The following is a 27,864-nucleotide window of genomic DNA, read 5'->3' on the forward strand; positions in this document are numbered from 1 at the left end:
TACTCATTATATACGGAACAAAGTTGTTGTTATTCGAATTGAAATAAATTAAAAGCTTTAAAAGACTTAAGAAACAAGAAGAAACAGATAAAAGAACTTTACCAAAGAGTTGTAAAACCAACAACCAAAAGGTCTTAACATTAGCCTAGTATTAGTTCTTAAGGCATTGAAGGATCAGGCATTAGTGGGTTACCATTTTTTCCTGTGGAAACTATTAAAGGTTTAATAAGATTAGATCGTAATGTCTGAAGAAAGAGAGGACATTGCATCTCAAGAAGGTTTAATAACCAGAGACGAGGAAGAGCTAGTCGCTAATGGTGATGAAGATAGAGCTCCTAGTGATGAAGAGGAAGGTGATGATGTGTTTGATTCCTCTGAAGATGATGCTGATTTGGACGACGATGAAGATGAAGCCAGAAAGATAAAAGAAGGCTTTATCGTCGACGAAGATGAAGAACAAGTAGACAGCGGTTCTAAAAGAAGAAGAAAGCACAAGAGGAGACAGCGTGAAGAAGAGGAGGATAGGCTATCTGAAGACGATTTGGATCTGTTGATGGAAAATGCTGGTGTTAAGAGAACTACTGATACTGGAGCATCCGGCAAATTAAAAAGATTAAAGAGAGCTGGTGCTGAAGACGAGCTTTCTGAAGAAGATGAAGACTTAAAGAAAGAATCTACTGGCTCAAAGTTAGATGATTTCTTTTCTGAGGAAGAAGAAGAAGAAGAAGGCGATGAACATAATGATACTTTTGAAGAAGGTAAAAGCTCAAGAGATAGAATGGATCGTGAAGACCATGATACTCGCCAAAGATCACATACTGGTTCAATAATAGATGAGTTAGACGATTTCATTGAAGAAGATGAATTTTCTGATGAAGATGAAGAAAGTAGAAAACAGAGAATTGCAGAAAGAAAACTGTTAAGAGAACAACGTATGAAACAACCAGTACAAATTACTGGTTTATCTTCTGATAAAATCGATGAAATGTATGATATTTTTGGTGATGGTCATGATTACGACTGGGCTTTAGAAATTGAAAATGAAGAATTAGAAGGTAATTTAGATGATGGTGGTTTAAATAATGAAGAAGAGGAAGAACTCGGTATCACCGGATCTAAAAAGAAAATCGAATTGAAAGATATTTATGATTTACAAGATTTAAAGAAAAATTTAATGACTGATGAAGATATGATCATAAGAAAGGCTGATATTCCTGAAAGATTCCAAGAGTTAAGAGAAGGTCTAATCAACTACGGTGAACTAAGTACAGAGGACAAAGAATTACAAAAGAACTGGATTAGTGACAAAATTTCTATTGATAAGAACTTTGCTCCTAATTATGATCTAACTGAGTTTAAGGATGCCATTGGTAATGCTATCAGATTTATTTCCGAAGACAATTTAGAAGTCCCTTTTATCTTTGCATACCGTCGTAACTATATCTCATCAAAATCCAAGGATGGCTTTGTTTTAACTGAAGATGATTTATGGGAAATTGTCAATTTAAATATCGAATTCCATAGTATTATCCACAAGAGAAATTATGTTAAAAAGTTTTATGATGAGTTAGATATTACAGATTCGATTGTCAACGAATACTTTAGTAATCAGCATACTGCTACAACTGCAGAATTAAATTCATTACAAGATATATACGATTATTTGGAATTTAAATATGCTAAAGAGATCAACGAACTTTTATCAAAATCTACTGAAAATTCTGGTAAGAAGCATCTAAAAAATTCTAGTTATGAAAAATTCAAATCTAGTCCATTATACGAAGCCGTTGCTGGTATGGGTATCACTGCTGAACAAATTGGTGAAAACATCAGTTCACAGCATCAGATTAATATTCCAAAAGACAATGAAACTTTAAAACCTATAGAATTAATAAAATCTATTCTTGATAAAAACGGGACTGGTCTACAGATTTTTTCATCAAACAATAAATTAGCTGTAGACACTATTCAAAAGTATTACTCGATGGAAATTTCCAAAAATACTAAAGTTAGGGAAAAAGTTAGATCTGACTTCTACAAATATTATTTGGCTGATGTAGTGTTAACTACTAAAGGTAGAAGAGAAATCCAAAGGGGTTCAATTTACGAAGATATAAAATATGCAATCAACAGAACTCCAATGCATTTCAGAAAGGATCCTGATTTGTTCTTACGTATGTTAGAAGCCGAATCTTTAAATTTATTGAATGTTAAATTGCACATGTCTTCCCATTCTCAGTATATTGATCACTTGTTTCAAATAGCTGCTGAAACAACAGATACATCAGAATTAGCAACGGCATGGAATGATTTCCGTAAAGCCGCATTTAGACAAGCACTAGATCAAATTCTTTCTAGTATTTCTCGTGAAATTAAGGATGATTTATCTAAGAGCTGTCAAAAGTTAGTTGCTAGATCAATCCGTCATAAATTTATGACTAAATTAGATCAAGCTCCATTTATTCCAAATGCCAAAGAACCAAAAATTCCTAGAGTCTTGACTATCACATGTGGTGAAGGTAGATTTGGATCTGATGCTATCATTGCAACTTACATTAATCGTAAAGGTGAATTTGTGAGGGATTTTAAAATTGTTGAAAATCCATTTGATAGATCAAACCCTCAAAAATTTGAAGAAGTTTTCGACGACATTATCCAGAACTGCCAAATCAATGTTGTAGGTATCAATGGTCCAAACCCAAGAACTCAAAGGTTTTATAAGAGGTTACAAGAAATTGTTCACAGCAAACAAATCGTAGACTCTAGGGGTCATACTATCCCTATTATTTACGTTGAAGATGAAGTTGCGATCCGTTATCAAAATTCAGAAAGAGCTTCTCAAGAATTCCCAAACAAACCATCATTGGTAAAATACTGTATTGGTTTAGCCCGTTATATTCATTCACCGTTATTAGAATATTCAAATTTGACTACTGAAGAATTAACTTCATTATCGATCCATTCTAATCAATCTCTGATTCCAAGGGAATTATTATTGAAGACTTTAGAATCAGCATTCGTCGATATTGTTAATTTAGTCGGTGTTGAAGTGAATAAAGCAACTGACAATGGTTATTACGCTAGTGCCTTAAGATACATTTCTGGTTTTGGTAAACGTAAGGCTATTGACTTCTTAGAATCTTTACAAAGATTGAACGAACCTTTATTGGCTCGTCAACAATTGATCACCCATAACATTCTTCATAAGACCATCTTTATGAACGCAGCTGGTTTCTTGTATATTTCTTGGAATGAAAAAAGACAAAGATACGAAGACTTGGAACATGATCAATTAGATAGTACCAGAATTCACCCAGAAGATTATCATTTAGCTACTAAGGTAGCTGCGGATGCACTAGAATACGATCCAGATGCAATTGCTGAAAAGGAATCTCAAGGTACAATGAGTGAATTCATTGAAATTTTAAGAGAAGATCCTGATAAAAGACAAAAATTAGAATCATTGAATTTGGAATCATATGCCGAAGAATTAGAAAAGAAAATTGGCCAAAAGAAACTGAACAATCTACACACCATTGTTTTAGAATTATTAGATGGTTTTGAAGAGTTGAGAAATGATTTCCATCCATTGCATGGCGATGAAATTTTCCAAACTTTAACAGGTGAAACTGAAAAATCATTCTTCAAAGGTTGTATTTTACCTGTTAGAGTTGAAAGATTCAGACACAACGATATTATTTGTATTACTAACTCCCAAGTTGAATGTATTGTTAATGCACAACGTCATTTAGGTGCTCAATATAGACAACCAGCTGGTGAACTTTATGAAATTGGTAGAACTTATCCTGCTAAGGTTATCTTTATCGATCATGAGAATATTACAGCGGAAGTCTCATTATTACCAAATGATACTAAACATCAATATGTTCCTTACAGTTATAGTAGGGATCCAAATATCTGGGACTTGAAACAAGAATTAGAGGATCAAGAAGAGGAAAAGAAGATAACTATGACTGAAGCTAGAGCCAAGAGAACTCACCGTGTTATTAACCATCCATACTATTTCCCATTCAACGGTAAGCAAGCTGAAGACTACTTAAGAAGTAAAGAACGTGGTGATTTTGTAGTTAGACAATCAAGTCGTGGTGATGATCATTTAGCCATCACCTGGAAACTAGATAAAGATTTATTCCAACACATTGATATCCAGGAGTTGGAAAAAGAAAATCCTTTAGCATTGGGTAGAATATTAGTTGTAGAAGGTCAAAGATATCATGATCTAGATCAAATTATAGTCGAATACCTACAGAACAAGATTAGATTGTTAAACGAAATAACATCAAATGAAAAATTCAAAACTGGTGGTAGAAAAGATGTAATCAAGTTTATTGAAGATTATTCGAAAGTTAATCCAAACAGATCTGTTTACTATTTCAGTTTCAATTATGAAAACCCAGGTTGGTTCTATTTGATGTTTAAATTGAATTCCCAAAGTAAATTGTATACATGGAATGTAAGATTAACACATACCGGGTATTTCCTAGTCAACTATAACTATCCAAGTGTTATTCAACTATGTAATGGTTTCAAGACATTATTGAAATCAAACACAAATAGAAACAATTCCTCTGGTCCAACCTATTAGTTAATTTGAAATTAATCAATATTAATGTTGTCATATTAACTGTCATCTTACAAATTTCAAGTCATCAATCAAGAAAAGAAAGCAAAAATTGTATCATATCTAAATATATTTACATAATTTATATAAAAATATAAACAATCTGTAACGTTAACTACCTGTTTAATAATAGAATCACTCACATTTCATTCAAGTTATGAATAGATCATTTAAATAATGGTAATTCTGCTGTTTCACCTTGAGCAAGAATAAACATTCTTGATGTTGATTATGATTTCAAAGGTACTGCGCACATCGTTACGTAAAAGGTCCCTTATTTAACTAGTATCATAATACGATACATAAGGCTGACTGAAAAGGTATCCATAGGTCCTATTTAATGAAATATCTATTGAAAGTATATAATTATCAAGTTATTGTCAATCGGTTCGGTCATCTGTATAACACTTGACATTTGATGCTCATTTTGATAAGGTTAGTTGGGATTCAAGGTTGCCATGTTAAGACAGGAGATGAAACGAGCTAATGGTCAGTTACACATCCGTAGACTGCCCTTTAATAATATTATATTGAAATATGATATTAGACATAGTTCTTCTAATAAAGGACCTCCTATTCCTAAATCAAGAGCTGTAATATTAACAGAGGGCAAGCCTTCACTATGGGTCAGGATTAAGAATGAAGCCAGTCATTATTGGAATGGTACTAAATTGTTAGGACTCGAGATTAAAATTTCATTTCGACTTTTAAGTAAGATAACTGCAGGCTATGAACTAACACGTAGGGAAAAATTACAGTTCAAGAGAACTACAATTGATGTGGTTAGGCTGATCCCCTTTGCAGCCTTTATCATTATCCCATTTGCAGAATTATTACTACCAGTTGCTTTAAAAATGTTCCCTAATTTACTCCCATCGACTTATGAATCTCCAAAGGATAAGCAGACAAAGATAGAAAATTTAAGGAAGACTAGAGAAATGGTATCTGAAGTTATGAAGAAAGATTCTGGTTCTTTGAAGCCTTCCAGTTTTTCACAAGAACAAACGACTGTCTTTAATGAATTCTTTAAACATGTCAGGGCTACAGGGGAACCCGAATCGAAAGAACAATTGATCCAAGTTGCTAGACTCTTTACTGATGATACTGTCTTAGATAATGCAACTAGACCATATTTAATTGCATTGGCCAAATATATCAATTTACAGCCTTTCGGAACAGATGTGATGTTACGTTATCGTATCAGAAACAAGATGCTAGAGTTGAAAAACGACGACCTTTCTATATTTTACGAAGGTGTCGATCAGCTAAACCCAGTTGAATTGAAGAATGCTTGTGCTTCTAGAGGAATCAGAAACCTGGACGTCGACGACTCAAAATTGAAACAGAACTTGAAGAATTGGTTAGTAATGAGGATTAAAGAAAAAATTCCATCAACCTTACTGATCATGGCAACTGCATACAATTATGGTGATGTAACTTCGACAAAGTCTCTGTACGAGAATCTGACTGATGTTTTAAGTAGTATTCCTGATCCTTTATATCATGAAGTGAAGGTTAATGTTGTGGAGGAAGAAGGCGCGTCAGCCAAACAGAAACTTGCCCAACTTAAGGAACAAGAAAGTTTCATGAAGGAGGAGGAACAGCAAGAGGTGAATTCCCAAATTCCTGTGAAGGATGATATTTGTCTTGATGACATGGAAGATTCAACTAAAAATACCAAACCAAGAGAAATAAAATTAATCAAATCAGCCGAAAACAATTTCTTGAAGCTAAAGTAAATTGTTGGAATATCGTGCTGTTGTTATAGGACTCAGACACATTGACACAATCTAATTTCACTTGAGATGACTTTATATTTAATTCATATATTCTTTTTTATATACATATATTCTTAATGGACACTACAATAATTATTATGAACATGAAATCAATTCAATAAAAGTGATGCTTCTACAAAACAACTATATATAATTTATACGACCGATTTCCTTCCAGCAATGGAGCGTAACAGCAAGACTCTTTTTAGAAGTCTTGTAATTTCACCACTGAACATAAATAACAAACCTTGGACAATGACACCTTTAGTCAATTGCGGACCCAGACCTTTCCATAGAGATAGCACACCTTCATTTGAATACAAGTAGTATAAGACTTCTTGGAAACTTTTGAATTTTGAATTTGTTCTCTGTAATGAAGTTTTAGCTATGATCAAAGGTTGAGTAACCATAGTTGATATCATTTTTGATACAACACCCAAGACAAAGTTCTGACCAGCAGATAGCTCATCAGTGGTTCCAGTGACAGAAGAGACCACCGATTTTGTCAATAGAGGCTTCAACTTTTGGTATGAAGCATATGTAATGGAAGGGTTAATTGACAACACCATTGATACTTTAAAACCTTTCCAGAAAGCCGTGATGTCATTACCACTTTCTTTCAAGATTTGACGGATGACATTTTGGAAGGTTGATGCCTCTACAGACTCTGCGGTCTGCTGTCTTGTAGAGATGACAGAAATCGGGTTTGTGAAGACTTGGGACAAGATAGCAGCTACTATACCTAGTGATAATTCCTCAATGGTAGAGAATTTTTTTTCAACTTTTACCTTTAGATATCTATTTCTCACTATGTTATACCAGAAGAAATAAAAGAAAGTTTGAACAAAATTGGCTACAATCGATGCAGACATACCTTGGTATAACCCAAAGAATCCTCTCTCTTTGAAGATCTTGATGATACAATCAATGGTATTTTTATAATGTGGTTTCTCTGGTTTTTTCTCATCCCCAGTTTCATTAGATGTTATGCCATCTGATTGTTGCGGTGGTGTCACTAATGAAGTATTTTTCAATTGTGTTTGTAACAACGTCTTGCTGAGATCCAGAGGATACACAGTCACATTGGCCATTGACGATGCAACTGCACCGATCAATGCATTTTCTAAAGAACTCATAACTTTCTAATAATTGGTTTAGCTACGGAGAATGCAGTAGTGAATTAAAAAACAGGGTTCACTGCCTTAAATATTGTGAAGAGGACTTTCAAATGCAAATGTAAATGATTTCTTGATCGCCAAAGATAAGTCAAGTATCTCTTCCTTGTTGTGATCCCACTATACAGAATACTCAAACACAGAATCAGGCCAGAAACTAGAACAAAAGCAAATACAAACTTTACTATACGTTAGGTTACTTTATTCTATTCTGAACTACAAATAGTTCCCAAGATTACTCCGGTGGAAGATCTCCCATCACCAAGCAATAAAGATATACACACCTCCAACAACCTCAATCCTTTTATACATATTTTTGTCAAGATCAGCACTGGCTTTAACTACATCTACAATCATAAATATATTCAATTCATCCATCCCATCCAGGCACCAGCACCAGCACTAGCACTGGATAATTTCAATATGGGATGATTCTTAATAGGAGATGAGAGCGAGTTCAGAAGTTGTCGTCATCGCTCTATCAAGAAGTGAATTCAAAGCAGAGCAAGAGGGAATGGAAGAAGAAAAAAGAGTAATCAATCAGTTAAGTTGTAGCTAAGTTTAGTTTAGTTTAGTTTAGTTGTAGTTGAGCTAAGTCCACTTGATCAAATCACCGGACTAGAATCATGACTAACGGGATGGGATAATGGGATAAGTACGAGGGGGGACAAGTAAGTGGAGGAGGAAGGGGAGAAGGCCCATGATATGATATGATAGGATGGGATGGGATGGGAAACTGGAATATATGTTAAATAATCATCTTAAAGCCACCCATCATTCAAGATGTGATACAATTTGGTGTAACACAACGTGAAAATGTAAGTGAAAGAAGCGTCGAGCTATTGCTCCTGTGTATCTCTCTCTCTCTATCTTGTCTTGTCTTGTCTTGTCTATCCCCGTGTGTGGTATAGGTCTAATGTCCTATGTCCAAGGTCCAATGAACCAATCATTAGACACTGTTTTCTCGTGTTGGATTTGGCTTCAAGGTAGTGTAGTCTCTTGCTTAACTATGAATAGATGGATGATGATGGGGTTTGGGTCATGGTTAAAGTTTGTTCTAAGTTGGCGTTGGCGTTGGTGTTGGTTGTGTAAACTGCGATGGATGCGTTGTAGTACACACATGTCTAAGTGCCTTTTTTTTTCATTCCCTTTGTTGCCTGTCAAGTTCAAGTGACTGTACACCCGTACATCCATCACTATTTTGTTCGGGTGTACGCATGTTGTAAAATTTCCACTTTTTGCGTGGTCAGCTGGGGAAAAATTAAAAAAAAGCAAAACATAAATTATTATCTCTAAAGAACAAGAACAAGAACAAGAACAAGAACAAGCGCAGTGCCAATGAGAGAAAGATAGCGTGGTCGCGCGTGTTTAGAAGGAATCCTTCCCCTTCCCCAGGCCACTGGGTGCCGGTGGGTACAGACGGTCATCCTGCTAAGTTAGCACCGTCTCCTTCTGCAATTAGAAAGAACAGTCCTTCCACAGCCCAACAGACATATTTTTCATCACAAAGCATTGGAGGCACTCGCCGCATTGAACAATTTTGAAATTTTTCACTTTCCCATCAAATTCAATGCGATGAGATGCGATGAGATGAGATGAGCTAGATTTTGTTCAATAGTGTGGTAGCTAAATCCATCTATACACTACTGATGATAACTTGTTCTGCTAACGTAGTTTGTAGTGTAGTCTATTGTTCATCTTGGGATACTGGTTGTTTTTTTTCTTTGATTGGCAGACCTTTTGTTCACTTCTCACAGCCAAGTTGATGTTAACTACAAACTACTAAACTTACCTTGCCGTTTCATAATCATCGTATCTTACCTTGCATCGTCCATCACAATAATAATCTTCATTGAACTAAACACTACACTGTTATCATATCTATCTATCGTATACACCTTTCGTAATATTCAAGTTAGTAAATTTACCAATCTTAAAAGCTATTGCATTTCACATACTTATAAAATATTTGTATATATAAACTTTTACTTGCGGTGTATTTGCAAAGCTTCTTTAAATAGGTTTTGACTTATTTCGTTTTTAAAAAGGCCAGGAAACACATCATTAATTCAATATGGGTAAAGGTAAACCAAGAGGTTTGAACTCTGCTAGAAAGTTAAGAATCCACAGAAGAAACAACCGTTGGGCTGAAAAGACCTACAAGAAGAGATTACTAGGTACTGCCTTCAAATCTTCTCCATTTGGTGGTTCTTCTCACGCTAAAGGTATCGTTTTAGAAAAAATTGGTATCGAATCTAAACAACCAAACTCTGCTATCAGAAAGTGTGTCAGAGTTCAATTGATCAAGAACGGTAAGAAAGTTACTGCTTTTGTTCCAAATGATGGTTGTTTGAACTTCGTCGATGAAAATGACGAAGTCTTGTTAGCTGGTTTCGGTAACAAAGGTAAGGCTAAGGGTGATATTCCAGGTGTCAGATTCAAGGTCGTTAAGGTCTCTGGTGTCTCTTTATTAGCTTTGTGGAAGGAAAAGAAGGAAAAGCCAAGATCATAATCTGTTCCAACAAAACAAAATAATTCAAAATATAAAAAAATGGACATGGACTTCGAAAGAACGATTTTGTTTATCTATTTTTAACGAAAAACTACATTAATCATACCTCATTTTCTGATTTAATTATTTCATCTATGATCTTCCAAGTGAAAGTATAATTTAGATAGAAATTTTTACAGATTTATAAAGTTTAGTTGCACACATTAATATATCATATTTATAATAAATTGTTGTAATTCTTCTACTCTTGCTTTCTTGCCCCTTTTCTTTTCATCTCCGAATCCCCCATCATAAGTATTCAAATCCTTTTAAGGTCCATATCGTAAATCTATTATACGCTATCTAAGTCAAATTATTATTATATATATTACTATATTTGTACTACAAACGTATCCATGATAATGCTACCAATGCTCTTTTATTTTTTAATTACTTTGTCAATAGCTGCATGATCTTTAATCAAAACATCATTCAAGTATGATATACCGCGTTGCTGGTTACTTAAAATTTCAGCTATTTTGTCAATCCTATTCTCTGCTTCACCGCTAGCTCTGCTGTCATCTGTCTTGCTTGCTCCATTTTCACTCATAATCACTAAAGTACTATCTAACTGTTCAGATATATGTTTAGCTCTATCCTTTAAGACTGCTAAACGTGCCCATAATTCGTTAGTCTTACCTAGGCCTGCTGGATCTTCACTACGCTTTAACAATTTTTGGAATTGATCCCACATCTTTTCTTCAGTTACGTTTAATGGTAGTCCTCTGCTCTTTAAAATAGCTATTTGTACCCCTAGATTTAGTATCCTTCTCTCAATTTCAGCGTTTCTGGATTGTGCTTTTAGAATACGGGCTGATGTATCTAATTCATGCTTTTGTTGTAGTTGAGTGGATTTTTCTAATAACTGATTGAATATCACACGAGCTTGTGCAATATTCTCTCTTTGTACCTGATTACGTTGATTCAATCCTTCAAAACCCATGACTTCAACTGGAATGACATCTTTCGATGGTTTCTTCTCAACCGCGGAATCCCATTCATCCTGTGATACATTAGCTGGCTTATTGTATAATATGGCCTCTGTTTCGTTCACTTTATTATATACAAATGTTTTTAATTTAGTCTTGTTGGATGTTGGATCCCATGACTCTTTACATTTAATAACTTGTTCTTGGATTTGTTGTGGATAATACGAATGCTGGAAATGTTGCTGTTGCTGTTGTAGCAGCTGTTGCTGCTGTAACTGTTGTTGGATTTGTTGTTGTTGTTGCTGTTGAAACATTGGTTGACTGCTTTGTTGCGGTTGAGACCAAGCAAAAGAGGGTTGCGTTGATTTGATAGTATTAGCACCAAACAGAGTACCGGTACCACTGCCGCCCATTGCAGCAACTGGTTGGGGTTGTTGTACAGTGGCACCTGCATTTCCAAATAAAGATCCAGTTACAGGAGCAGCTGGCTTATTACCAAATAACCCACCTGTAGTTCCAGTAGATCCTAATGTGCTTTGTTGTGTGTTTCCGAACAGACCACCAGTTGCACCTGTAGTTGGAGCTCCTCCGACTGGTTTACTGAATAAAGAGCTGGCTCCGCCTAGAGTAGATTGAGTCTGAGTTGTAGTGCCGCCGAATAAACCACCGGTTGATTGGCCTGCTGGCTTTTGGCCAAATAGACCGCCACCTGGGGCTGCAGTACTTTGTTGTGTATTACCAAAAAGACCTCCACCTGGAGCAGAAGTACCTACTTGAGCAGGTCCACCTAGAGTTTGCTTGCTTCCAAATAATCCACCACCTGTGTTTGTAGAAATAGCAGGATTCTGTTGATTGCTGCCGAACATCCCCCCAGTAGTCCCAACACTTGCAGTATTCTGTTGTGCACCTCCAAATAACCCACCTGGAGCCGCTTGAGTATTTGAAGCTTGGCCAAATAATCCACCACCTGGAGCAGATGTATTCTGTTGCTGTTGTGTATTACCAAATAAACCACCACTTGGTGCAGCCCCACCAGAAGTTGGTTGAGCTCCACCGAACAGAGATCCACCAGTACTACCACCCATTGCAGGTCCTGCACCTGACTGTCCAAACCCGAACCCAGCTTGCTGTGGTTGTTGCTGTTGTTGCTGTGGTTGTTGTTGTTGTTGATTTCCAAACATACTAGTACCTGTGCCTGCTGCACCTGTTGCACCTCCTGCACCAGATCCTCCAAAGGAAAACATCTCGACGTACTATAACACTGTTCAAAATTGATAATAGAATCGTCCTGATCCTCAAAGCTAGCTCTCAATTGACCTACAGTTCCTTTTCAACCGAGAGTTTAAAATCTCTTTATTGTTATGATGAGCTTCTTGATTTATATCTCTTTATAAAGGAAAATTCTTCTATGCTTAATATAGACGTACATAATGATATGTATATTTAACATACTATAAAAGTAGATGAGAATGACGATAATGGACCAGTGATTAGCCATTGAAATGGCAAGCTCTGTTGGCAATTGAGTCCCTAGATTGATCTGTTCAGTATTGTCCTTATTACAGGGGGGTTTCTTTCCCTCCCCCAGCTTATGCTTTCGTTTCCGCAAGGATTGCGATCAATGTCTTTGAAAGCAATGGATATCTTTTTGGATCCTCTAGACATCTTGCAGTGAGAAGCTTCAATGCTATCTGGAATGTCTGTATCAGTGAGTGGTACTCGTTACGCATGTGACGCACGTATGGGGAGTCCAATGTTGAAAGTGACTCTAAAAGTTTATTTGAATTATGAACCAATGAATGTAATCGGACGGTTAACTCATTACATATCTTTTCATCAATATCATCATTCCCACATAGATGATGCAAGGAATCACTCAATTGCTTGGCCACCGACAAAGTCTCTTTTAAATCTTCATGTGTCTTCAAAAGCGATACGATTTCATCAATTTTTTGTAAATACTCTATGGCATCGTTAACAACTTCCTTTGTTCTTGGGATATCCCTAGAGGCCAGCTGTTCCAGTTGCGACATGAATTGATGTAGATCCTCTCTAGTACGTTGTAATTCCATCATCGTTTCGCTATCATCACCTGCAAATGTCTTGCAAAAACTCATATAATCATCATACCTATCTGAAACTTGACTCAGTAATGCCTGCACTACCTCCCGAGAAAGATTAGATACATCTGAAATCAAAGAATCTAACTGCACATATTGGAAGTTGTTCCTCATAAGAAACTCATCAACATCAAAATCATCATACCCACCCTTTAAATTCTCAACTTCTTCTGCAAATAAATCCCTATTCACTTCTGCTGACGTTGGCAAATCAAATACCATCCCTTCTTCATCTCCCATCTTTACCGGAAAAACGTATATAAAACAAACAAACCTTGATTTCAGCACCACACAGCACCAATAACTAACTCTAGATCACTGATCCTGTCTAATACTCTACTCTTATATCTCATCTTTTAAACATGAATAGTTGAGTTACTTGTTCTCTTAACTATGGTGGTGATGATAATTTTTCAAACGCGTAAAATGAAATTCATTTAATTTATGGACTATAAAATAAGAATTGGTGATAATTTAATGAGGTGAGATACAAGTTCTTGATGGATTAGAAGGGTGTATAGGGTTGTTATCAGGTATCTGAAGGGTATTATCGGGTTCAATTGAGATCATTGATTGTGTTTTAGACTTTTGTTGCATTCAGAAGGGGTTTTTATTGGGTGAGTTTTTGTTGAATACAGTTTGTAGAATAATTGAAATATGACGCCAAAAGTTATTGATAAATCTATATTTGATTGTGGTGGGAAGACCTTAATTTCGTTGGCTAGTGATGGGAGTACTTTATGTGTGGCTAATAAGAGTGGGTTGGCTAAAGTTTTGCAGACTGAAAAGCCAGAGGAAGAACCTGAAGTTTTGGAGACATCGAAGAATTTGACCTCTGTTCATTGCGACACTAATTCAAGTTTCATCTTGACCACAGTCGAGGGTGATGTGTATAGGTATAATTTTAAGAATGGTAAGGATCAGTTACTGGCTAGGTTTGCACTTCCGATCCGTGACAGTACTTTGGCTCATTCTGGGAAGATCGTTGTCATTGGTGGTGATGATTTAGAGTTGGCCCTGATTGAATTGGATGGTGAGACTCCAAAGAAACATACTGTGAAAGTGGTGGAACAAGTCTCTCAATTATCGTGTACCTCTCAAACAAATATCCTTTCGGTTTCTTACACAAACGGTGTAGTTCAGTTTTTTTCACTGAACTCGACAAAGCCAAACAAGGTTCATGAAATTACATCTGTTATTCCAGCCAATTCTTATAGGGATTCTACGGGTAACAATGCATTAGACGCTATATTAGATGATTCTATTGATGATAGTGATGACGATGAGGAAGAAAAGAAAGTGAAGGACCCAGAATTCTGTGACGAAAATAGAATCTGTACTAGGGCAGCTTGGCATCCCACAGGTTTGCATTTCGCATTGCCTTCCAAAGATAATAACGTTCAGGTTTATTCGATTAGAGACTATAAATTAGAGAGGACCTTGACTACTTCTACAAAATATCCATCTCATTTTACTGATTTACAATTCGATACTTTGAACGGTAGTTATATAGCTAGTATTGACTTAAACAACGTATTGGTAGTTTGGGATTGGGCAAATGCAAAAGTGATCTATACTGACACTTTCAAAAATAAATTGACTAACATTACATGGAAAGTACAAAAAGAGTCCAATAAATTAGATCTTATTTTATCTACTTGGTCAGGTGATGTTATTAGCATTCAAGATCTTGTAGAATCAACTCCTAATCTAGAGAAAGAAGCTAGCAAAGAAGGAACAGGAAGATCAAACCTATTTGTTGATTCCGATATAAGTGAAGGTTCTGATGAAGAAGAACAAGGTGATCCAAATAATGATGATGGCCAAGAGAAAGAAAGCTCCAAGAGAAAATATCATTTTGATGATGAAGAAGATTTCATAGATGACGACGACGGTGCAGGATACGTTGCTCCAAAAAGACCAGATAATATCTCGACAAATTATAAACAAACAAACAATAGAAGTCACTCTGGGATTGTAAGGACACCAAATTTCCATTATGGTCCAATTTCCCCAGGTGCAACACCATATGGTAATAGTGATAGACGCTACTTAACGATGAATAGCATAGGTTATGTTGTGAGTGTACGTAATAATGACCAAAATAGTGTTACTGTTTCTTTCTTCGATTTAGGGAAATTCAGTGAATATCATTTTGAAGATTTATTTGGATACGACATTTGCTCTTTAAATGACAGAGGAACTTTGTTTGGTCAATCCAAAACAGGACAAATACATTATAGACCACACAGCTCGCTCAACGCAAATTGGACTAAATCAATCCCATTGCAGAGAGGTGAACGAATCACTTGTGTTACTGCAACTCCAAAAAGAATTAATATAGGGACTTCATATGGGTATTTAAGAACTTTTAATCAATTTGGTGTTGCTATCTCTGTGGAAAAAATGTCTCCAATTGTATGTATGGCAGCCTATGAATACAAAGTATTTACAGTACATTATTCGGTATTCCATGGTGTCTCATATTCATTATTTGAACAATCTCCTTCTAACTTAAGATACTTCCAAAGAGAATGCCCACTTCCAATCATGTTACCACAAGGAAACCCTGAAGTTGATCGCGCATTTGATTCTGACTTCACTCATTTCAATCCTATGGGTATTAAGAGTATCTTCTTCTCAATTTATGGTGACCCATGTATATTTGGTAACGATAATGTGTTATTAATTCTCTCCAAGTGGAGGTCAGCAATGAAGAGTAGATGGATACCTATCCTCGACAGTAATATGGAAGTCTGGAAAATGTCAGGAGGCAAGGACTCTAACGACGTTCATGTGTGGCCACTAGGATTAACATACGATACATTAAACTGTATTCTTGTAAAGGGTAAAAACCCATGGCCAGACTTTCCATTACCATTGCCATCTGAGCTTGAAGTTAGAATTCCTACGTTGGTAAAGAGTCAAATCTTGCAAGAAACCAAAAACAAGAAGAAATTAAGAACTGAAGAAGGTATTTTAGACGATGAAGAAGAAGATGGTGAAGGTGAAGGAAATGAAGAATTGGAAATTCCAGTCAACATGGCTGCAGAAGAAGAATATTTACGTGCTAAAGTTTTATCAACACTTCTGAATGACACTTTGGATAATGATGGTGAACTATACGGAAATGAAAGAGAGATATTAAAGGGTCTAACCGGAGAACACGACAAATCATTACTTAGATTATTCGCCGATGCCTGTGCAGAACAAAGTTCAGATAAAGCACTTTCAATTGCTCAGGAATTAGAACAAGATAGAGCACTAAATGCAGCCATGAAAATTTCAGAAAGAGCAGAATTGATGACACTTGTAAAGAAAATCAACACTTTGAGAGAAGCTCGATTTGAGCAACAACAGTAAAATAAAAACAAAAATCTCAATAATTTGTAAAGCATATATAGTCAATGGTTAATCGAATATTTATAATTCTATACTTGATAATACGATACATTTGAGCTTCATTATAGCTGTGATCTGGCTTCCAGTCACTTATTCAATATGTGGATATTTTGTTCGTATACGATGACCATGAAAAATTTCAAAATATTTTAGAATGAGATGCGATGAGATGAGATTAAAGTAACCAAATTACATAGAAAGTCAAAACATATTTAAAAAGTTGTACTAGTTTTAGCCCAAAGACATTGATAGGAACATCAGTAGGATAAGAATGCCATCTACCGCACCTGTGAATAAAAAAAAGAGAGCTAGAGGAGAAGATAGAGCTCCAGCTAGCAGAGATAACGATGAAGAAATTACAGATCCATCATCTGAAGATGAAAGTGGTGGTGAAGATGAAGATGAAGACCTTCCACATGGTGAGGAACTTGAGTCTGATGAAGAGTTTGAAACTGAAAATCCTGCTGATAAGAGAAGAAGATTGGCTAAGCAATATTTGGAAAATTTGAAAACTGAAGCTAATGAAATAATGACAGACGCTTTAGATGAAGATGAAGAGGCTAAAAAAGGTGGTGAAATTGATAATTATAACAACTTTGATGCTCGGGATTTGGATAGAGATATCATTGCATCAAGATTGAAACAAGATGTTGCTGAACAACAAGGTCGTGTATTCAGATTCATAGCCGACAAGTTGTTAATTAAAGAAGCAAAGACTAGTTTTACAAGAATTAATGAAAAGAATCTAACCTCTATCAGTTGTTACCAGCCAGTAATTAACAAATTTGAATACGATACAAAAGAAAATTCCAAGAATAAAAATAAAATATTTGCATACACAGTTAGCAAGGACCTTCAGCTAACTAAATATGATGTTACTGACTTTAATGAAAGACCAAAAAAACTGAAATATACCAAAGGTGGTAAAAAATACATGCCAAAAAGTTCATACGAATATGAGAATACCACCGAAGGTCACTATGATGAAATATTAACCGTTGCAGCATCTCCAGATGGTAGATACATAGTAACTGGTGGTAGAGATAAAAAATTAATCATATGGAGTACAGAAGCTTTGGCGCCAATTAAAGTAATACCAACAAAGGATAGAAATGGTGCTGTCATGTCACTTGCATTTAGAAAGAATACCGATCAACTGTATGCAGCTTGTGCTGATTATAAAATTAGAACATTTTCCATCAACCAATTCTCACAATTGGAAATCTTATACGGTCATCATGATCTAGTTGCTGATATTTCTGCATTGGGTTTGGAAAGATGTGTAACAGTAGGTTCAAGAGATAGAACAGCTATGTTATGGAAGATTCCTGATGAGACTAGGCTTACATTCAACGGTGGTGAAGATACAGGAAAATTATTAAAGAAATGGATGAGACAAAATGCAAAAGAAGGTTCAAACGGTGAAACCATATACCCAGACAAATCAGAAGCCCCAACCTTTTACGGTGAAGGTAGTATTGATGTTGTTACAATGATTGACGACTCGCATTTTGTTACCGGTTCTGATAACGGTAACTTATGTTTATGGTCATTAGCTAAGAAAAAGCCATTATCCATTCAAAGAGCAGCACACGGTATTTTGCCTAAACCAGATTCATTAAGAGTGTCAGGTGAAGAAAATTCAAGTATTAGGGAATGTCAACTACAAGGAGATAAACTTACAAAACCATATTGGATTACATCAGTTTATGCCATTCCATACAGTAATATTTTTATTTCCGGTTCTTGGAATGGGAGCTTGAAGGTGTGGAAATTAAGTGAAAACTTAAGGGAATTCGAACATTTGGGTGATTTGAATAATTGTAAAGGTGTTGTTACAAAGATCCAAGTTGTTGAAAGTGGTAAACATGGCAGAGAAAAATTCAGAGTTCTTGCGAGTGTCTCAAAAGAACACAAGCTAGGTAGATGGGTTGGTGAAATACCAGGTGCTAGAAATGGTATTTACTCTGCAGTTATTGATCAAACGTCATTTTAATAATCATTATATAGACTATATATAGAAATAGATTTTAAATTTGTATATTTATGCATATTAGCATTATCAAATTAGCCTCCTAAATTTGATTGATTTTTTTTAAACGAGGACTACGAGTGTGCCATATAATTGAAGAATTTTCTTAAAATCTTCCGTCATATATTGAGTATTTAAGATATTATTTTAATTTTTGCCCTTCTATCGAGAATGGGCATAAATAATTAAATGTCTTTTTAAGACAAAATATTAAATTTATATTACTGTATTGATTACGCTTAAGTAAAAAATGATAAAATAAGGACAGAGGACTTTGTCATGTTTCATGATAAGAACGTCACTAATAGAATGCGAATACAACGTATATAAAGGACATAGTTCCTGAAGTAAAGATATACACTTTTGTTATTAGACAGAAGACGATAGAGATCTTTATATATTTAATACTACTGTATAGTTATTATAATAGTTAATTTGTTCAAGACTGATATAGGTATGTAACCTTTATCTCTTAGCTTATGACTATAATAATTGGATTAATGTTATTAGGGCAATAAATATCATTTATCACGTGATATTAATAACCTTGAAACCCATTAGTGTAAACCATACATTTTAGGTTACAACATTAATATTTAATATTCCGGACCAAACAATACATTACGCATTGAATAAATCGAAACAAGTCACATATACATTTAATTTATATTCAGATCTCAAATACTCCCGAAACGTTCTATGCCATCTGGTTCATTAATAATCAGTGTAAAGGTCACATCTTTTTAATATTGGCAATCTGCAAATCGCTACGATAACTTACACTAAATATATTAGGCTAAAATTCAGAAACTACATATTTCCACTTAATTTTAAGTAATTATTTATAACAGATTCATCTTTTGATGAATTCATTGATTATATTTGGACATTTTTGTTGTGACCTAAAATGTAGGTAATATAATGGTAGGTACACAGGATATTGTCATGACGCAATGTTTGACATTGCCGCGATGACAATATATAATCCAATATTACAAATTCAATGGATTATTAATATGATTATTAATATCAGGATATAATTAGAAATAACAATACACACTTATGATTAATAATGATGATCAGCAATCATAATAAGTAGTTATGATTAGTGTAGAGAATCAGAGGGTTGCGGATTCTTTACAGAATCGTTAATAGTATTAGATTGTTTAGTTATTTGCAAGGACATTTTTTTAAGTTGATATTGATCCAGTGTATTAAAGTATAAAATATACACATGGGAATATAGTACATATGATAAGTATCAATTAAGATCTCATCATTTCTTATATACATTGTTGGAAAAGTTTTCAGCGTCAGTAATACTTTCGTGTAAAGTAACATTTCTTTATCCTATATGAATAATGTCGTAATACTGTATTATTTGGCCTTTATTATTATTTAGTTGTATATTGAATTTGGTATACGTTAGAATGAAGGCTGGTAGGCGTTTATTCTATAGGATCTTAAGGGTGGAGATCTGTAAGTTAAAGTAAATATACTTGTTAATAATAATAAATTTCTATATATCTTTTATGTACAAAGTAAGATACTAAATAATATACAATAATATACAATAATGTACAATGATCTCTTTAAATAGCAATATTGATAATATGACACCATTTATTGTAACGAATTACATCCCGACATTATCAAGGTTCGTACAATGTAACCTTGAAATAATACAATACTGTATTCTTTGTTGTGAATTCTTTAGTTGTAGATATCTAATAATTGTACGTCGAATAAATGCTGTTATGGTAATTATTCTATTCGTCTATTTGGTGGTAGATTAGTACTGTTAATAAGTATATTTATTAATTAAAGAGTTCTATATTCCCTTCTTCTAATGTACAAAGTAAGTAAATAATATACAATACTATACAATTGTTTCAAATAGTAATTACTATTATTCTTTATAAGTATGAACGATAATAACACTTATTATCTGGTGTCATAGATCTTACAATCCATTCGTATTAAACTATGTTGAAACAATACAATACGTTTAGATCACGTGTTACCTCATAATTCTGACAAGTTAACACCTGAACAATTTTCTACTTCTTTTGAGTACGTTTATACTGCTCGAATTCAAAAATCAAGACAAATTATTCTGTTGAAAAATATAACCAAAAATTCCTAAACACTAACTTCTGAGACTCCGTGGCCAAGCTGGTTAAGGCGTGCGACTGTTAATCGCAAGATCGAGAGTTCAATCCTCTCCGGGGTCGGTTACTTTTTTTGCTTTTTCCCGAAATATTTAAAGTAGTCTATATATAATTTTTGTCCTAGCAGAATTGAAGGGAAAGCTTCATAGAAGAATGAAGCATTTAATTTGCTAAATGTACAATTTACTGAATGCACAATTGTGCTATAATAGTATTATTACCATATGAATATATTAAAGTATCTATCAATTTAGAGTATAATTATATAATGCTAAAGGAACGTACGTTCAAATGTCGATGGAAACTAAAGTACCATCTATATGAAAGGGGAATGCCAGATAAAAGTAAGTTGAAAAAATTAATTCTATTCTTGATTTAAAGTTTTTTCGTTTTTGTTCTCTTCAGATGATTCATCTGATGATGAAGTTGGGTTTTCAGGAGCTGTTAAAGGCGGCAGATCGTCATTTTCAGTTAATTCATGATTTTCTGTACTTGAAGTAGTTGAATTATTGTAATTATTGTCAGTATCAACACCCCATTGATAATAATCTCTTCTGACTTCGACATAATCATATGCAAACTCACCGATTTGGTCTTCATCCATACCATTGCGCTCGCCAACTTCATCTACTCTTAATTGTAAACCAGGTATTTTGTCTATAACGATACAAATGATTGCTGTGACTACGGCTGTATAACCTGCAACAGCTGCAATATACGCGATCTGTTTATAGATCTGTCTATAGTTATGAGTCAACCAACCACCTCTATGTCTAGTGGTCCCATCCATGCCGATGACCCAGTCAGCGGCGAAGAGGGCGTTGAACATTAGGCCAACAATGCCGGCAATACCGTGCTCAGCCAATAGATCCAGCGCGTCGTCAACTTTCAAATAGTATTTTATTTTAGTAGCAAAATTACAAACTATGCCTGAGATAATACCTTGAATCAGAGAGGCATAAAGAGTGATGCAACCGGAAGAAGGAGTTGCTGCGACCAACCCACAAATGATACCTGAACACAGACCTACCGTTGACCATTTTTTTTCTAGTCTGTAATCTATAAGACACCACGTCATTCCGCCGGTGACAGCGCTGATATTGGTATTCATGAATGCGTAGACGGATCTCAAATTTGGGGTCAACGAAGTGGCCGAGTTGAATAGCAACCAGCCGAACCACAACAGGGAAGTTCCTAAAGTCACCATTGAAACGTTGTGAGGTCTGAAATTAATCAATAAATTTTCTCTACGTTTTCCTAAGAAATAGGAATAAACAAAACCTGCTACGGCAGATAGAATTTCTACTGGACCGCCGCCAGCCCAATCTAGGACCCCCCATTGGTAACACCAACCACCAGGAGCCCAGATCCAGTATGCAATTGGACAATAAACCACGGTAGCAAATATGAACAGGAAGACCATATGAGGTAGCAATCTACCTCTTTCAGCAGTAGCACCTGCTATGATGCTCAGAGTGACACACATGAACATCATTTGGAAACAAGCGAATGCAATTTCGGGATACGCTTGATCACCACCGTATACGTTTCTGAAACCAAAGGAGTCTAAGTTTCCTATGAATTTATTGTTTTTAGCACTTGCTGAAAAGGCCAGCGAGTAACCCCAGAAGTACCATTGTAACATTGCGACCAAAGTGGCAGACAAGACTACCCATATCAGGGACAGAGCCGATTTACGTCTAGCAAGTCCCGAATACAGGAAGCCTAAACCCGGTACCATGATGAACACTAGGGATGCCCCCAAGATGATGAATGCTATTGTAGCCCCATCGTAGGACTCCGTCCATAGATAGCCATCACCTCGCATAAATGAAAAAGTGTAGATGTAATTGAGATAGGTAGAGTGTGCTGCAAATGTGAATATGCAAAGAGAGGAAGGGGATTGAGACACACTGTAGAGTTTCCAGTAACTCTATGGATGCAACTAATTTGGTGGATAGTTATTTTCTTCTTCTTTGTATTGATAGAATGAAGTCAATGAAATATCTATAACTCACTGGTTATGATGGATATCCTAACTGTGTGTGTGCGTTGTGGCCTTGACTTTTTAATTTCGAATTCAAATTGGGATGGAATTGGAAGGATATAATGATGCGAAGTATATGAATGCTTGTTGCCAGCAAGGATAAGAACAAGAGTTTAAAGTGAATTAAACCAAACCAAACTAAAGCGAACCAGAACCGGCAATGGAGGAGAGAAGACGAGTATAGGTAAGTAATCGATGTGAATGAATTATTTGACCGCCAGTCCTGCAATGGGAGGAGGGGGGGGGTGGAAGGCAGATGAAGAATGGGGAATAAGAAGAGCAAGCTTGGGAAACATAGCAAAAACCTATATATATATATATATACTAATATACATATACATATACATATGTATATGTATATTAGTATGGCTATGGCTATAGGTATGGTTGCCGATGCAGATGCAGATGCAGATGCAGTTGCAGTTGCCGATTCAGATAGAGATAGAGTGGTAGGGTTGCAATCTATCTTGTGAGGTCGGTTGAGGTCCAAAGTGGCCACCGATAGAGAGAGAGAGGCAGAGAAAGAGAGAGATAGCGAGTAGCAGTTGTTGTATATCCCAGTTGAGAAAAGTAGTTGAATATGCATAGTTAAGAGGGCATCGGTTAATTTATGGACTTGACTCCTTAGGCTGGTTTCCCGAGGTTGAAGTAGCCAAACCGCAGTGTCGGTGGACGGGGGGCCAGACCAGGGAGGGAGCAAGGGAGGCCCAGAGTGAAAAAATAAATAACTGTAATGTAATGGAAATAGAAATAAAAAGAAAAGAATGCAAAAGTGTAAAGGTAAGAGACACAAGACACAAAGAAACACAAAACACAAAACACAAAAACAAAAACAGAGAAACAATAATCAATAATCAATTGTTAGATTAGATATGGATAGATTATAAAAATGGCTATCGGGGTGGGTTACAGTACAGGACAACACAAGAGACATTTGGGTATATAGGGAATTGGTCTGGTTGGATAAGTGCTGTCACATCTAACGACCGCTGTTTGGGAATCGAAAAACCAAAACAAGACGGCACTGGGAATTTTGTTTTTTATCCCAATCGGAAAAGGGGGCCCCCAGGCGCTGGGCTGTGAAAGGACTAGTTTCTCCGTGTGCGTGCGTGCGTGCGTGCGTATCTGTATCCTCGGGGCAGATGAGTCAAAGGGTTCGCTGTGGGCCTGTGCCGGGGGTGGAAGGGTGGAGTTTAAAGAACGGTTTCTCTGTGCCGTGTGAGTGTAGGGGCCGCAATTTTGTTAGTGCCGTGGCAAAAAAAGAAAGAGACTCGGGTCTGTTTGTATGCCACGGCGCTGTATGTCATGTGCTGCTGTTCTCATTGCAATTACACTTCTCAATTAGTCAATTCTTGTTCTTGTTCTTGTTCTTGTTTTCCGTCGGTCTTCTGCTGGAAAGACCGCAATCATAAATCAAACATGTCACGTGAAAAGTACCCTTTTGTGTTACTATATATATATATATATATATACCTTTATCTACCATTCACTTTAGTAGCAAACCTTAGAGAATTCATCGTCTCATTCCGAGAGCTATTGGATGGAGAGACTGTAACTAACATCAGCGTCTTGGAACTTCCTTGCAATGAATGCTTTAATAAGTACGTCAACTTAGTATTACGGAATGGAATATGCAAACTACCACTTCCTTGCCTCAACGCATGGATCACATCCCCAACACTACTCAACGATTTGTTGATCTGTTTCGTCTCTTCTATCCTCTCTTTATCAACCAACCCACTCCGATTCATTCGTTCAGACCCTGCAAGATCAACAAGGTTAAGCACTCCTTTGCATCTCTCTTCACTGTCTTTATTGAAACCTTCAACTTCAACTATAAACACACTATGTGATCGGGATGATCGATTGTTCATCGCAGTTTTGGCCGTCCTTCTCACCTTATTCAACCTTTGCACCAGTTCTTGTAACTCTCTCCGATTAGACTCAATAAGGTCTTCCTCTAGTTGAAACTCACGTGTTATCACATTTGTCAACTCTGTGCGTCGTCCAATATCATCGTGTCGCACTTCACACTCTTTGTGCTTGCCCTTACCGTCATTTAAAAGATCAAATATCCTATCGTTGTAGATTTCAACAAATTTAATCTTTAATCCATATTGCCATCCAAGTTTTTTCATGCTACTGGTCCAATCAATTATATGATCCAAAGTGCTTGGGATTATACCATCTTCTTCGTTGAGCATCGTATACGTCTTACCAGATCCAGTCTGGCCATAAGTGAAAATACAAACGTTATGCCCATCTAACGCACTCTGTACAAGCTCTTTCACTTCACCAAATACTTGACGGTTGCTTTCATCGTAATTAAATATTTTATCGAATTGAAAATTAACAGACCCATTTGTCATGGGTCTCTTTATATCCAATGTCAATGACTGAGTTCCTGTGTCACTGTCAAATCCGTGAACTTTAATAATATTGGTATCATCATCAGTTGGGCGTACACGACAGAATACACGAATGTTTCCTCTAAGTTCTTGAATTTGATTATGTACCTTGCGTCGCAGTGTTTCGTCTTTCACAATACTGTCATGTATAATTTGTAATCGCCCATCAAGTTCCTCAATTTTACATATACTCGTCTCACGCTCTTTTATCATCGAATTTATCTCTAGTTTCATACCTTCTATCTCATCTTGTTTCGTTTTGATTTCTTGTTTAACTTCGATTTCAGCTTCTTTCTTGGCACGATGTATCTTTGAACTTTGGTTCAACTTGTTGACTAAAATATTTCGATCCTGTATTAGCTTCTTATGTTTAGAATCTAAAGTATGCAATTCTGTATTTAAGCTTTTAGTGTACTGAACATTCTCCCGCCACTTATTTTGATATGTATCTAACCACTCAAACTTCAATTGATCATATTCATCTTGACAACTTTGTTTAATATTACTGCATTCAAACTGGTTCTCTTTGATCTTATTTCTAATTTCTTCGACGGAATTCAGAAGTTGATTTCTTTCATTATGAAACGATTTATTTTGTAAAACTCTAAGTCTTTGTAACTTGCTTTGACTTCTATTTTTCAACTTGTTAATTTCAAAAATATTATCGCTCTGCATTTGCTTTAAATGAATTTCATGACCTTGTCTTAAAAAATCTCTTTTCTCTTTAAATTCAAATTCCACTTTTGTCTCTTCAACATTTCGAAGCTTCAATTTTTGCTCTTTCAAAACTTTCTCATTATTTAATGTATCAAAATTAAAATCAATCGTGTCCTTATTATTTTGGTATTTTAGTAATTCATCCTTTAATAGATCCAATTGAAATTTTTTTCTAAACAATTCCTCTTGAAATTTATTCAATTCAATGATCTTTTCCTTATAAAAAGAGGTCAATCTGATGTTTTCCTTCCCATCCTGATGTCGTTCATTCAACTCATCATGCATTCTTAGTGACTGTGCAATCATCATACCACTACTATTACGTCTCTTGTACTGTAAAGGAGAACTTGAATCCAACCTTGGAGAAGGAATCCTACTGCCATGCAACAAACCACTACGACATGGTGTCACAGGTGCCTCCAGCATTGTACAGTCACTACTCATAAACCAATTCAATACAACCTTTCAATTATCAAATATATTCAACTTTGTATGTGTTAACAACGCCAAAAAATGTATAGTGATAGACAATACCAAATAAAAAAATATTGTAACGCTGCAACCAATCTAATCAATGGACATACCAGCAGATCTCCATTATCAGCAACTAATTCACCAACTCTCGACCTTCCAATACCACATCTATTGGTATCTAATCCCTTATATACCTTCAACTATTGTTCAAATCAGTTTGTATTAAAATTGTTTCATTCCAGTTTTATATCAGATCAAAGTGTCTGGCCTTAAGAATAAAACAATGTCAAAGAAACGATCCTGGGATGGTTAAAACGATAGAAGACTAGGACTGTAGATAAGGAAATAGTGTGACTACTGAGGTATGACGGTTCCATTGTTTGTAGTTGGCCTAGTTTATATCTTCCGAGAGACCTCTACATTTGAACGGTCCATTAATTAATGTTATCGATGGATGAATAAATGAATGAATCAAGTTGGAAGGAAGTACTGGTATATAGGAAGGAGGAAGCAAGAGAAAGGGAGATATGATGGTGAAATGGGTAAAATAACCGATGTTGATTTAGTCCTAAATTGAACAGTGGGCCTTGTGAAGGAAACACCAAAAAAGGGTATAGATGACCCGTGTCACATTCTTATGCTCTGACGTCCGCCAATGTTGTAAGTTCAGAAATATAGACTAGAACCACAACGATCATGTAATATGTGGGAGAAGCCTATCAGAATGTAGTTTCTATCAATCCCTTGCTGTTTGGGATACCCAAGTTCGCATGAAGATATCCCTTCCTAGATAGTACATTTCTCAATCAGAGAGATCTAATGATAAAAGGACCCTTCCAACGAGAAACTCAATGAATTATATATAACAATGGATTCAAATATACGATTCCCTGACACATTGGACTGTCATACCAACGTCTAATGCCATTGCTTATAGAATGAAGATGAGCATCTTCATTCCAATCGAGATCTCGTATCAGTTACCCGCACCTCCACTATTTTGATCTTCTTTAAGATCAAACCATCCCAACTTTTATAGATACAACAAGCAAGTTACAACGATTGGCAAAGGATATTTAAATAGAAGTTGATTATATTTGGCTTTAACATTCGGTACTTGTTTACAATCTCAGTTGTTTGAGAGTCAGTGAGAGATAGATAGATAGATAGATAGATAGCTAGAGGTGAGGGTTCCACCGGTAGTTTTAAGATTATAAGAAATAGTGGTTGTGGGAAACTTCTTCAAATAAGATTTGGATAAATTTTGATTTAAAGAGGTTTGAGATAGAGTTAATACAGGTTAGGCTGGCAATTCCTTTACAAAGATTATAGAAGCGATGGGGAATCTAAGGACTGGAGATCTGGTTTTGTGCAAAGTGGGGTCTTTCCCTCCGTGGCCAGCGGTAGTGTTTCCTCAG

At 35.7% G+C, this 27,864-nt stretch overlaps 12 protein-coding genes and 1 non-coding gene across 12 annotated transcripts, besides 1 other annotated feature; 7 read left to right on the forward strand and 6 right to left on the reverse strand.

The window, feature by feature from the left end:
• Positions 1–241: 241 nt before the first annotated feature.
• Positions 242–4,606, forward strand: SPT6 (chromatin-remodeling histone chaperone SPT6; the record flags this gene model as incomplete). Its single annotated transcript, XM_001647041.1, has 1 exon — positions 242–4,606. The coding sequence occupies one exon, from the start codon at positions 242–244 to the stop codon at positions 4,604–4,606; it is 4,365 nt and encodes a 1,454-aa protein (XP_001647091.1).
• Positions 4,607–5,100: 494 nt separating this feature from the next.
• On the forward strand, positions 5,101–6,381 carry YLH47 (Ylh47p; the record flags this gene model as incomplete). Its single annotated transcript, XM_001647042.1, has 1 exon — positions 5,101–6,381. One exon carries the CDS (start codon positions 5,101–5,103, stop codon positions 6,379–6,381), a length of 1,281 nt encoding a protein of 426 aa, XP_001647092.1.
• Positions 6,382–6,575: 194 nt separating this feature from the next.
• On the reverse strand, positions 6,576–7,556 carry ANT1 (Ant1p; the record flags this gene model as incomplete). Its single annotated transcript, XM_001647043.1, has 1 exon — positions 6,576–7,556. One exon carries the CDS (start codon positions 7,554–7,556, stop codon positions 6,576–6,578), a length of 981 nt encoding a protein of 326 aa, XP_001647093.1.
• A 2,113-nt stretch (positions 7,557–9,669) lies between these two features.
• On the forward strand, positions 9,670–10,107 carry RPS23A (40S ribosomal protein uS12; the record flags this gene model as incomplete). Its single annotated transcript, XM_001647044.1, has 1 exon — positions 9,670–10,107. The coding sequence occupies one exon, from the start codon at positions 9,670–9,672 to the stop codon at positions 10,105–10,107; it is 438 nt and encodes a 145-aa protein (XP_001647094.1).
• A 418-nt stretch (positions 10,108–10,525) lies between these two features.
• On the reverse strand, positions 10,526–12,319 carry NUP57 (FG-nucleoporin NUP57; the record flags this gene model as incomplete). Its single annotated transcript, XM_001647045.1, has 1 exon — positions 10,526–12,319. One exon carries the CDS (start codon positions 12,317–12,319, stop codon positions 10,526–10,528), a length of 1,794 nt encoding a protein of 597 aa, XP_001647095.1.
• Positions 12,320–12,664: 345 nt separating this feature from the next.
• On the reverse strand, positions 12,665–13,435 carry COG2 (Golgi transport complex subunit COG2; the record flags this gene model as incomplete). The annotated part of the gene is made up of 1 exon (XM_001647046.1): positions 12,665–13,435. The coding sequence occupies one exon, from the start codon at positions 13,433–13,435 to the stop codon at positions 12,665–12,667; it is 771 nt and encodes a 256-aa protein (XP_001647096.1).
• A 417-nt stretch (positions 13,436–13,852) lies between these two features.
• On the forward strand, positions 13,853–16,558 carry CTF4 (chromatin-binding protein CTF4; the record flags this gene model as incomplete). Its single annotated transcript, XM_001647047.1, has 1 exon — positions 13,853–16,558. The coding sequence occupies one exon, from the start codon at positions 13,853–13,855 to the stop codon at positions 16,556–16,558; it is 2,706 nt and encodes a 901-aa protein (XP_001647097.1).
• A 310-nt stretch (positions 16,559–16,868) lies between these two features.
• RRP9 (ribosomal RNA-processing protein RRP9) lies at positions 16,869–18,593 on the forward strand (the record flags this gene model as incomplete). The annotated part of the gene is made up of 1 exon (XM_001647048.1): positions 16,869–18,593. One exon carries the CDS (start codon positions 16,869–16,871, stop codon positions 18,591–18,593), a length of 1,725 nt encoding a protein of 574 aa, XP_001647098.1.
• A 2,196-nt stretch (positions 18,594–20,789) lies between these two features.
• Kpol_1050trna4 lies at positions 20,790–20,863 on the forward strand. The gene has a single exon. It is a non-coding gene; the product is annotated as a tRNA-Asn (tRNA).
• A 301-nt stretch (positions 20,864–21,164) lies between these two features.
• Kpol_1050p101 (ammonium transporter) lies at positions 21,165–22,628 on the reverse strand (the record flags this gene model as incomplete). Its single annotated transcript, XM_001647049.1, has 1 exon — positions 21,165–22,628. One exon carries the CDS (start codon positions 22,626–22,628, stop codon positions 21,165–21,167), a length of 1,464 nt encoding a protein of 487 aa, XP_001647099.1.
• Positions 22,629–22,821: 193 nt separating this feature from the next.
• Kpol_1050p102 (uncharacterized protein) lies at positions 22,822–23,433 on the reverse strand (the record flags this gene model as incomplete). The annotated part of the gene is made up of 1 exon (XM_001647050.1): positions 22,822–23,433. The coding sequence occupies one exon, from the start codon at positions 23,431–23,433 to the stop codon at positions 22,822–22,824; it is 612 nt and encodes a 203-aa protein (XP_001647100.1).
• An 889-nt stretch (positions 23,434–24,322) lies between these two features.
• On the reverse strand, positions 24,323–26,416 carry Kpol_1050p103 (uncharacterized protein; the record flags this gene model as incomplete). Its single annotated transcript, XM_001647051.1, has 1 exon — positions 24,323–26,416. One exon carries the CDS (start codon positions 26,414–26,416, stop codon positions 24,323–24,325), a length of 2,094 nt encoding a protein of 697 aa, XP_001647101.1.
• A 1,367-nt stretch (positions 26,417–27,783) lies between these two features.
• Positions 27,784–27,864, forward strand: part of PDP3 (Pdp3p) — a gene marked incomplete at both ends in the record, with an annotated part of 994 nt that continues 913 nt past the window's right edge.
• Positions 27,784–27,864: a sequence feature (Short protein (Kpol_1050p104, EDO19244.1) was converted to a misc_feature.).

This window comes from Vanderwaltozyma polyspora, genomic scaffold, assembly GCF_000150035.1.
Source record: "Vanderwaltozyma polyspora DSM 70294 KpolScaffold1050 genomic scaffold, whole genome shotgun sequence".
Lineage (NCBI taxonomy): Eukaryota > Fungi > Ascomycota > Saccharomycetes > Saccharomycetales > Saccharomycetaceae > Vanderwaltozyma > Vanderwaltozyma polyspora.